At 36.7% G+C, this 12,468-nt stretch overlaps 1 protein-coding gene across 1 annotated transcript; it reads right to left on the reverse strand.

The window, feature by feature from the left end:
• Positions 1–10,266: 10,266 nt before the first annotated feature.
• Positions 10,267–12,182, reverse strand: LOC140818964 (polygalacturonase-like). The gene is made up of 4 exons (XM_073178931.1): positions 12,032–12,182; positions 11,619–11,933; positions 10,812–11,330; positions 10,267–10,723 (listed from the first exon to the last, which is right to left on the reverse strand). The coding sequence occupies exons 1-4, from the start codon at positions 12,155–12,157 to the stop codon at positions 10,466–10,468; spliced, it is 1,218 nt and encodes a 405-aa protein (XP_073035032.1). The 5' UTR covers positions 12,158–12,182; the 3' UTR covers positions 10,267–10,465.
• Positions 12,183–12,468: the final 286 nt, after the last annotated feature.

Below are 12,468 nucleotides of genomic sequence, written 5' to 3' on the forward strand. Positions count from 1 at the left end.
CAATCAAAACTTTAATTATTTATTATGTTGGACTTGTACTCCTACAGGCCCATTAAACATATTGCACACCATATTTAATTTATTAATTAATCAACTCAAATTTTGAGCTTAATAAATTAAATACATTATAAATTCAAAATTAGAATTTATAATTTAAATTATAAATTCAAGAACTTGAATTTTTATCACCTCCAAAATTTAATATTTAATAAACCCAAAATTTGAGTTTAATAAATTAAATTCCCAAATTTTATAAATTCAACTCCTTGAATTTATTCTCTCAAAATTTAATTATCATAAATTCAACTCCTTGAATTTATTATATAATATAAATTCAACTTATTGAATTTATTCTCTCAACGGGAACAAACAATCCAGTACTTGTGTGACTCTTAATGGTTCTGGGATAAAGCTAGCCGTGGTTTCACAAATCTTTGTGATTCAGAATAATATTTATTCTTAATCGGGCTTACCCTAGTTAGCCTCATTCTTTTCATCAACACCTTGATCAAGAATGTCAGAACTCATTTCTGATTGCACCCATCGGATCAAGGTAAGAGCTTCTGGTAGCATCGCCCCATGATCCCCTAGGTATCACTGATAGTACCTGCAAGAACCAGTCGATTATGATTAACGTATAGTACGGTTCCTTCATCTCATATATTTCGATCGAATCTGCAACCATTGGTTCATCGAGGGTTGCATATTAATTCGATAACTATGTGATAACTATAATAGTGGCATCGCGTGTACTATTTTGAGAACTCTTTCTCTAACGTACATCTCATACTCTGGCCAGAGATTCCATGCACTATTATTACATCAGATCACACAGGATATCCACACCCGTAGGTGAGCGGTGAATCCCCGACTACAATGCACCGGCTCCTATATGTGTCGCAACTGTACCCAACCTCGCCACTTGATGACTCTCCTGGAGCCGGTAAACGAGTCAAAGCACAGCCCTAGCATATAAAGCCTCAGTGTTGTACCGGATCGTAAGGACTAATGGTGTACAATCATAACCACGGACTTATCCTCTCGATGAATGATAACCATTTGGAATGTCTGAAGGAGGGTTGTTCGGTATAATCATCATATGACTACCCATCTGCATGTTTGGACATCTCCACGCCCTTACCAAGAAATGCAGTACACAACATCACATATGTTAGTCTCGAGCTCAAGCCCTTTATCCATATTTTAGGCGGCTGAATCTTCTAGGAACGAATTTAGAATATGCAGTGTTTGCGAATGAGTTTCAACATCGAATAACGAAACCATTAAAAGTTAAATTATATTAAAATAAAGATTGTTTATTTCACTTGAGTCAATAAATTCCCTAGCGAACTGTTGGCTTGTAGGGTATCTACTCTAACATAAAGACCCTCAACCTATTAGATACCTTATAGCCCAATAACCCGAAACCCTTGGTTGATCACTTTATTTTTGCGCTTAACTTCAACACTAACACACGTCACATAATTATTCACATATAATTTAGTCCATATAAATAAGTTGATCCAACAACACAAAAAATCTTGAATTTAGGCATGTACACGTTTAAGAATTCATGTAAAAAAAATCAGTATTGTAAGTATATTGAGAATGTGAGGGAGTAACTAAAACTGTAAGAATGGTGGTTCTGTTGGATCCCGATTTTCTACACGCCCACACGCAGTGGAAGTTTAAAAATTTTTACTTTATTTTGACAATCAAAATATGTTTTTCTTTGGGCTCTCGTATGATTTTAACAAAAATATTCATAGGGTGTTAGAATTATACCTTTAGTGAATTAAATCACTTGGCTCCAACTAATCTAGTATAGACAGATCTAGCTCTTGATGAATCCCTACGAACGATCTTCAAAAACTCTTTCCTTCAATCCTTCTAATTAGGTCCACGACTAGAAGATTTGTTCCTCTTTCAAATAGCACTAGAATATTTGAAAGAAGTTTTACGTTGAGATCAAAAATTTGAGAGAAGACTCAAATTTCTTATTCTTGAAAAAGATGGCCAAAATTTGGAGGAATTCTAAGTGATTTACGTGAATCACTTTTGGAGAGTTTGTGGAGGCTACCTTTTTTTTATTTATATAAAAAACAAGAGCAACCTAAATTCCATAATTATGGATTTAGGTTCCTTAATTAAATCCAATAGGCTTTCTTAATTAAATGGACTAGTCAAACTAGTTTAATTATTTATATCAAAGTCCATTAAGAACTTTAATAATTTAATATTTTGGACTTGTATTCCTACAAGCCCGTTAAACATATCTCCCATCATATTTAATTTAACATTTAATAAACTCAACATTTGAGCTTAATAAATTAAATTAATTATAAACTCAACATTTGAATTTATTATTTAAATTATAAATTCAACTCTTTGAATTTATCACCTCCAAAATTTAATATTTAATAAACCCAACATTTGAGTTTAATAAATTAAATTATCAAATTTTATAAACTCAATTCCTTGAATTTATTCTCTCCAAATTTCATAAATTCAACTTCTTGAATTTACTATCTCATAAATTCAACTCTTTGAATTTATTTTCTCAAAATTTAATTATCATAAATTCAACTCCTTGAATTTACTATATCATAGTATATATTCAACTCCTTGAATTTATTCTCTCAACGGGAACAAATGATCCAGTGCTTGTGTGACCCTCAATGGTTCAAGGATACAGCTAGCAGAGGGTTCACAACTCTTTGTGATTCAGAATAATATTTATTATTATCCGGGCTTACCCTAGTTAGCCCCATTCTTTTCATCAACACCTTGATTAAGAATGTCAGAACTCATTTCTGATTGCACCCAACGGATCATGGTAAGAGCGTCTAGTAGCATCGTCCCATGATCTCCTAGGTATCACTGATAGTGCCTGCAAGAACCAGTCGATTATGATTAACGTACAGTACGGTCCCTTCATCTCATATATCACGATCGAATCTACAACCATTGGTTCATCGAGGGTTGCATATTAATTCGATAATTATGTGATAACTATAATAGTGGCATCGCGTGTACTAATGGAGAACTCCTTCTCCAACATACATCTCGTACTCTGGCCAGAGATTCAATGCACTATTATTACATCAGATCACATAGGATATCCACACACGCGGGTGAGCGGTGAATCCCTGACTACAATGCACTGGCTCCTATATGTGTCGCAACTGTACCCAACCTCGTCACCTGATGACTCTCCTGGAGTCGGTAAACGAGTCAAAGCACAGCCCTAGCATATAGAGCATCGGTGTTGTCCCGGGTCATAAGGACTAATGATGTACAATCATAACCACGAACTTATCCTCTCGATGAATGATAACCACTTGGAAAGTACGAGGGAGGGTTGTTCGGTATAATCATCATAAAACTACCGATCTGTATGTTTGGGCATCTCTATGCCCTTACCAAGAAATGCAGTACTCGACATCATAGAAGCTAGTCTTGAGCTCAAGCGGCCTTTATCCCTGTTTTAGAAGGCTGTATCGACTAGGAAAAAATTTAGAATATGCAGTGTTTACAAATGAGTTTCAACATCGAATTACGATTCATTTGTATTAAAGCTTAATCAAGGACTTTATCTATGCTGATTGCATGAGTATACAGATAAAGTATAACAAAACTATTAAAAGTAAATTATATTAAAATAAAGATTTTTATTTCACTTGAGTCAATAAATTCCCTAACCAACCATTGGCTTGCAAGGCATCTAATCTAACAATCTCCCACTTGCCCTAGAGCCAACTACCCTTAATCCCATTGCTTCGCGATATTTTTCTAACAAGTTTTCCAACAATGGTCCTGGCAAAGGCTATGTAAGTGGATCAGCAACATTATCTGCAGAGGGGACTCTTTCAACCGATATGTCTCCCCTTCCCACAATCTCCCGTATGATGTGGAACTTCCTCAGTACATGTTTAAATCACTGATGAGACCTTGGTTCCTTTGCTTGCGCAATGGCACCAGTGTTGTCACAGTACGACGGGAGTGGATCAACTCCATTAGGAATAACGCCCAACTCTTGGACAAAATTCATCATCAAAACTATCTCTTTGGCTGCATCAGATGCAGCAATGTTTTCAGCTTCAGTGGTGGAATCCGCAACGGTGTCTTACTTTGAACTTTTCCAAGAGACAGCCGCACCATTAAGCATGAATACAAAGCTAGAGGTCGATTTGAATCATCTACGTCACATTGGAAGCTAGAATCCGTGTAGCCTTCCAAATTCAATTCTCCTCCCCCATAGACCATGAACAAGTTCTTAGTGCTTCTCAAGTACTTAAGAATATCTTTCACGGCCTTCCAATGCATTGGCCCAGGGTTCGCCTGATATCTGCTTGTAACAATCAAAGCGTAAGCAACATCAGGACGTGTCGATATCATACCATACATGATACTACCAATAGCTGACGCATATGGAATACGTGTCATCATCTTTATCTCTTCATCAGTTTTGGGACACAAAGCTTTAGATAGAATAATACCATGACACATTGGTAAGTATCTTCTCTTGGACTTTTCCATAGAGAATCGTTTTATAATGGTATCGATATAGGTGGCTTGGATGAGTCCGAGCATCCTCTTTGATCCATCTCTATAGATTTGTATTCCCAATACGTAGGATGTTTCACCCATGTCTTTCATGGAGAATTTACTGGCTAACCATACTTTAGTTGATTGCAGTAATCCTACATAATTCCCAATGAGAAGGATATCATCAACGTAAAGTACTAGGAATGTCACTGCACTCCCACTATTTTTCTTGTACACACATGGTTCCTCAGGATTCTTAGCAAAACCAAACTCTTTGATAGTGCTCTCAAATATGAGGTTCCAACTCCTTGACTCCTTGTTGAGACCATATATTGATCTCTGAAGTTTGCATACCTTATGCTCACTTCCTACTGATGTGTATATCTCAGGTTAAGACATATAAATTTCTTCTTTGATGTCTCCATTGAGGAATTCAGTCTTTATATCCATTTTTCATATCTCATAGTCATACCATGATGCTATGGCTAGTACTATTCTAATGGACTTAAACATAGCAACTGGTGAAAAAGATTCCTCATAGTCAACTCCTTGCCTTTAAGTATAATCTTTTGCAACCAGCCTTGCTTTGAAGGTCACTACCTTCCCATTCGCCCCAAGCTTTCTTTTGTAGATCCATTTGCACCTTATAGGAATGATTCCCTCTGGTTGATCCACCAATGTCCAGACTTGGTTTGAATACATAGAGTCCATTTCTGATTGCATGGCTTCAAGGCATTTGGTTGAATCAGTATCAGATATTGCTTCTTTGAAATTCATTGGATCACATCCAACACAATGCTCATCGTGGCTTTGTTCATGAAGAAGCGTATGTCTTGCAGGTGGTCTAATAACACTATCAGACCTTCTAGGAGCTTGTACTTCAACTACTGGTCGTTGGGGATTATGTTCAACTACTATAGTTGAGGGAGTATCTTGAATTTCTTCAAGTTCTACCATATTGCCTTTTATATCTAATAGAAATTCTTTTTCCAAAAAGTGGCTTTTCTTGAAACAAACAATTTTGCTTCATTCGGATGATAGAAATAGTATCCAACTGAATTCTTTGGATATCCTACAAAGTAGCACAAAGTGGATCTACTATCCAATTTGTCTCCCACTGTCTGCTTCACGTAAGCAAGACTTCCCCATATTCTCATGTAAGAATATTGGGAGTTTTTCTCATCCATATCGCATATGGTGTTTTATACCATGCTTTAGTATAGACATTATTCAATAACATTGCCGCAGTATCAAGCGCAAAGCCCCAAAACGATGTAGGCAATTCAGTGAATCCCATCATAGATCGAACCATGTCCAACAAGGTTCGCTTATGAAGTTCAGAAACACCATTCAATTGTGAGGTTGCTGGTGGAATCCACTTTGAGAATCACATTCTCTTTTAGATAACCCAAAAATTCAGCACTCAAGTATTCTTCACTTCGATCAGATCGAAATGCCTTAATACTTCTTTGTGGCTGGTTTTGTACTTCAGATCTGAATTCTTTGAACTTTTCAAATGCTTTAGATTTGTGTTTCATCATATAAACATACCAATACCTTGAATGGTCATTAGTAAAGGTAATGAAGTAGGATTGCCCATATTTTGTGCTAACACTTAGCGGGCCACAAACGTCTGTGTGGATAAAATCTAATAGACCATGTACACGTTCCACGTTTCCATTGAATGGAGTCTTGGTCAATTTTCCTTTTAGACAGGACTTACAAGTAGGTAGAGAATTTATGTCTTACAAGTCAAACATGCTTTCTCCCACTAGCTTGTGCATCCTTCTTTGGGAAATATGACCTAGTCTAGCGTGCCATATTTGTGTGGGATTTGGATCATCTAACTTTCTTTTGGTTTTTGTTGAAATCATGTTTACTTGGACATTCACTTATCATTTCCAGAGCATTTTTTGCACATATAATTTCTTATGTCTGGACATCTTGCAGTGAAATAAATATGTTCTAACTTATCGGGCTTTGTATGCCTTTTAAGTGTCTTTCAGAGTTTGCCTCTTATTGGGATTGTTTTTCTTGTGAGGGGCGGAACATTTCTTTCCCTTACCTTGTGGGTCATTTTTTGTCCGACGAAAGGCCCATTATAAAAACAACAATTTTTCTAATTTTATGGTGATCTCATATGTCATAAGCATATTGACTAGCTCTTCAAGGCTACCAGATATCTTATTAAACTTGAAGTTCACCATAACCCCGTCAAATGAGGAAGAGAAAGACAACAAATTCATGTTACCTAGTAACTCGTTAGGAATCACATATTCCAGGCTCATCACATTCTTAATAAGCACAATCATATTTACACCATGCTCATGGGCTAGAGCCCCATCTTGCATGTGTGTAGTCATGAGCTCCTTGAAAGTAGTGTGTATCATCGTATGAGTTTCATGCACCATGCAACTCTTGCACGTGCATTCGAATGTCAGCAGTATTCCAAATTTCCTCAAATTGTCCCTACAGTTCATTTGACATAGAAGCGAGCACATCACACTTTAGCTTGCATACTATGGTCCTACCATCTTGCATGCTTTGTCAGTTCAGCAGGACTGACATTAGTGTGTATATCATTTTCTCTGAATTTAGAACAATTTTCCCAACCAGTCTTGAAAATTAGATTCAATTAGCTTGTTAATAATAAAAATTGATTACGTGACGAAATCGAAAATATACTGATACGGAAACAGAATAATGGTTGCTGATTATTTTAAAATAATTTTAAGATATAAAATATGGATTTCATTTTATAAATCTCCCTCCCACTATTTTGACATTTCCACCTCCCTCTGATTAAAAAGGGAAATCGTATTTCCTTAGTGGGCACGTCGAGTCCAATTAGCCAATTATAATCCCGAATAATATCAGCCAATTATAATTTCTAAAAGGTAGAATCCAATTTCAACCCTATGCAACCTCTGCGTGTTTTGCCTCACGTTTAATAAGGACCCAATAATATGATGTCGTTTATTTTCGCGTGTCAAACCAACCCATCAATGTTGAATTGTAGTAGACGGTCGCCATGAGTTCCCCCAATAATATGAGCCGAAGTCATGGGAGTTCCACTCAATTCACATCATATGTCCGATGGAAGACACAGCTTTTCGGCGTACATGCCTCCCCAATAATATGAGCCAGACACTGTCCGCGGGTAGCGATCAACATGGAACCACGGTTGATGGAAGACAAGGAAAAATTTAACTCTTTTAATTTTTACTTTTCGGTTTGATATAAATTTTGAATCTTATTCAAAATGAGGGATTTTAATTTTAAAATTTTCTCCTCATTTTAATTTAAAAATCGCGTGCCACGAGTTTGTATGTTTGCCGGATTCATTCAACTATATTATTTAATATTATACATACAAGCATACTACTATATATCACATATATCATAATATGACATTCAACAATAAATAAGAATGATCGATCGCCAACACTATTAGATTCATGTGAGCCAAACATGGATCCAGGTCCAAAACCTAGGTGAATGCAGAGATGCAAATGCAAATATTACAAGAGCTTCCAATATTTTACATGTCTTCATCTCGTTCATCGGGCGCACCATCTTCTAGTCTTGATCTCCCACTATTTCTAGTAATTACATTTAAATAACCATGGCAAATAAGGGATACATCTCATGGGATGAGAACGGGCCATAAACCAGGCCCACTTTAATAATATCAAATATTAAAAATGAATAAAACAGTAAAATATCCTAACATACACCTAACACATTGGTCAAGGCTCTCGATCATCCTTCATGCATTTAATATCAAATATAAACATCAATTTAATTAAACAATTTAATTAATTGATAAATCATATATCTAATAATTTTATCACTAACCACCACAATTATTAAAGGATTTAATAAATTAAATAAACTCTTTTATTTAATTTCCAATAAAATCAATAATAATTGATTTCTTGTAAAAACTCATTTTTACCATAAATAATTAAAATCAGATTCTAATTATTTATTTTACAAGAAAATTATAAATTTTCCAAAAATTAATTTTACAAAATAAAAAGTGAACCAATTTTCAAAAATATCAATTTTACTCAAAATTTTGAAAAATCAGAAAATTGCACCCTAAGCCCATAATCCAAAACGGTTCTCGAGACGATCCGGGGCAGCCATTGGCTCCAACTAATCTGGTATAGACGGATCTAGCTCTTGATGAATCCCAACGAACGATCTTCAAAAACTTTTTCCTTCAATCCTTCTAATTAGGTCCACGACTAGAAGATTTGTTCCTCTTTCAAATAGCAATAGAATATTTGAAAAAAGTTTTACGTTGGGATCAAAAATCTGAGAGAAAACTCAAATCTCTTTTTCTTGAAAAAGATGGCCAAAATTTGGAGGAATTCTAAGTGATTTACGTGAATCACTTTTGGAGAGTTGGTGGAGGCTACTTTTTTTTATATAAAAAAAACAAGAGCCTTTAACCTAAATTTCATAATTATGGATTTAGGTTCCTTAATTAAATTCAATGGGCTTTGTTAATTAAATGGACTAGTCAAACTAGTTTAATTAATTATATTAACGAATCGACTAGGAACGAATTTAGAATATGCAGTGTTTACAAATGAGTTTCAATATCGAATTACGATTCATTTGTATTAAAGTATAATCAAGGACTTTATCTATGCTGATTGCATGGGTATACAGATAAAGTATAACGAAACCATTAAAAGTAAATTATAATAAAATAAAGATTGTTTATTTCACTTGAGTCAATAAATACCCTAGCCAACCGTTGGCTTGCAGGGCATCTAATCTAACAGGTTCGGATAAACAAAATGTTGGAATTTTGATGCTTAATGAATGAAAATTAAGCAAGTAAATCAATGTGTTTGATTTGGAAAAATTCGAAAAGAAAAACGAAGCTTAATGAACGAATATTAAGTTCGATTGTTCTGAATAAAACTCGAAAAAGTTCATCATATATGTTGAAAGAATTTCAAACGAGTAGTCGGAACATGTAAGGGACGGAAAACGAATCGATTTTGAAAAAAAAAAAAAAAAAAATCGGTTGGTGAACAGTAGCATGCGCGCGCCTGCGCGAGTATACGCACTGGCGCGCTCTAGCGACTGCCGAGGCCCCTGCCGAGACAGTGGCAGGCGCGCGCGCCTGCCGGCAGCGCTCGGCAGGAGCTGCCGAGACGACTCGGCAGGAGCTGCCGAGACGTCTCGGCAGGCGCTGCCGAGAGCGCTCGGCAGCGCGTGCGCGCGCGTGCAGGCGCGAGCGGGTGCCTGCAGGTTTTTCGTGTCTCTTCGATTTTTCTGATGTTTTTTCATTTCCTTGGCATTGTTTGATGATGGTAATCAGTTACAATGGCCAAGGGACACCCTCTATGAATGAGAGATCATGTCTTTTCATTTGAAAAACATTATATGCATGATATTTGAAAATCAAAAACACTTTTACATAACATCATATGCATATTGATCATCATCTTCTTCCTTCTTCTACAAGAGAGAGTTTCTTCATTTCCTTGTGATAGAACTTGAGTATTTGAGTGCTCATTATTCAAGTGTTGTAGTTGTATCTTGGGAGAAGATTGCCACAAACTCTAGCACATTGTGAGGGCAAATTCTTCTTAAGGAGAAAGTGTTCAACACTTGCCTCTACAAAGTTTTATTCTTTGATTTCTTCTTGCATTTCCCTCATATTTGAATACCCCAAACAACACAAAAAACATATAATAGAAGGTTTCTTTTAAAATCGAGAAGTTTTTGATCAGTATTACAAAATAAATAAAATTACGAGAAAAAATATGCCACATGAAATGTATAAATACATTAATGCTGACAATCCCAAAATCTGTGTCCAAAAATTGTTTTGAAACTAAAAATACACAGAAAAAGGTTGTCGCCATATTCTTGTGCTGTGAGAAAATAATTAAGCAGATTTCGAAGCCGCAGCAGAAGCAGGGACGCACAAGGGTGGATTCTGTTTGCCGGTCAAGCTAGGCTTTACGTTGCTACACTTGGTGGTGATAGGGCCGAGTCTTCCGTCGTATGTAAGATCGATGTTGCCCACCTGAACATTTTCACAAGGCTTATTCCTGCTGCAGATAAGTGTCACCGCGACAGGATCATTTGTCGTGCCCTTGATTTTGTCGATTTTTACGTTGCTGATCTTCACGAGGGATGGGGTCTGTATATAATCAATGAAAGAAAAGTGAATTTTAGCGTGATGAGCGTTTCTTAAATAAGTTGGCGATGGCAGGCGATGAATTACGTACGTCGAGTTTGCACAGGTTGTGTGGGCAATATTCTTGATCTATGACAATCGGGTACGTAACATTGGTCATGATAAGATCTTCGAATTGCAGATTGGTGACCTGCAAAGTGGCAGGAGCTGATGGCCAAGTTTTGATTCTAACCCCGTTCTGCGTGCCGAGGAAGGTGCAGTTCTTGACGTAGATCCCCACAACATCCTTCTCTGTCGTGAACTTGCCCAAGCTTCCGACGCTGATACCATGACCGGGCCCACAGATCACATTTTGGATGTGGACTTGCTCTGTTCCATCACCCATTGATACACAATCGTCTCCGGTTTTTATAACTGAGTCGGTGACGTTCACTAGTTTGGAACGTGCTATATGGATGCCATCGGTATTTGGGCTGTCCCCGGGTGCAGAAATCGTGAAGCGGAGGAACGTGACATTGTAGCAGCCTATCACGTTTACGTGGAAGTTCTTGCTGTCCTTAGTGGTCACGTCGCGGATGGTTGAGTTGGTGATGAAGTTGAAGCTCAAGTTCTGTATGCATTCAGAAAAACTTGTTGAACAATGTATCCTCTCTGTGATGTTCATAAGCCCTAATTAAAGACACTGAATAAGAGCCATCAAAACTGGGATAGTAATTTTTTATCCAGTTTCTATCATTAGGTGTGCTGCGTCAATTGAGTGTCTCAGTTTACGAACTATACATGTTTTTTTATCATTAACAAATAAGTGGGACGCATGGACTCTACCATAAAAGACAACATAGAATACTCTTTTCAAACGAAAGGCGGGAGATTTAAGAGCAGGCACGAGCCATCTCACCAATGGAAGTTTGACGCAGTTTTGGTTCTTGTGACAGTCATTCCTCTTCCAGGCTTCATGTCCTTGGCCGTCAAAGACTCCGCCGCCTGAAAGAGTGAAATTATCGAGATAATTGATGGTCACCCACTCCCCTTGTTTGTTAGGCATTTGACTTGGATCCAAAGGAGCTTTCAAAACGCCTTCGACCTTAAGCTCAATAGAAGCCTTATTAGGTCCAACCAATTTTGCTTGCTTCAAAGACCATGTCCCTTTTGGAATCCAAACTGTGCTTGGAGTTGGTGATGCACATGCTTCCTTCCAAGCAGCCAATAAAGCCTGCATTAAAATCAATTTTTATATCCTCTTTATCACCAATTCGTTCATTTTTTTCATACAAATTTAGTATCTATTCGTTCCTATATTTGCCTATATACCTGACTTATATCTGCATTCGCTTTCGCACCAAACGTCCTCACGTCGAATACTTTCGTCTGTGCGTTGGCAATGCATGCCAAGAATGACAAAAAGAAGAGAACTTTGCAAATGAATGTTGGAGCCATATTTAGTTTTTTGTTTTTTCCTGCCTTTTTTTGTACAAATATACGACTTTCCTAGAATATAAGAAAATTTATAATTATATTGAGGTAAAGTTGAGAGCCACAAAACATGCCTTACCATTCATGTAATATGTGTTTTTAGGATTCTGAGAATATTTATTGGTCGATTATATTTTTATTTAGGTCTTGTTTAAGTTATCCACCAAGAAAATATTGATGGGCTCAAGTTCCATGAATTAGGCTATATATGGTTAAAAATTTTGTGGTGCCAAGTTTTCATGTTATTAAATAACTATGTTAGAAGTGATATTCTG

The sequence above is a fragment of the Primulina eburnea genome, chromosome 18 (genome assembly GCF_022965805.1).
Source record: "Primulina eburnea isolate SZY01 chromosome 18, ASM2296580v1, whole genome shotgun sequence".
NCBI lineage: Eukaryota > Viridiplantae > Streptophyta > Magnoliopsida > Lamiales > Gesneriaceae > Primulina > Primulina eburnea.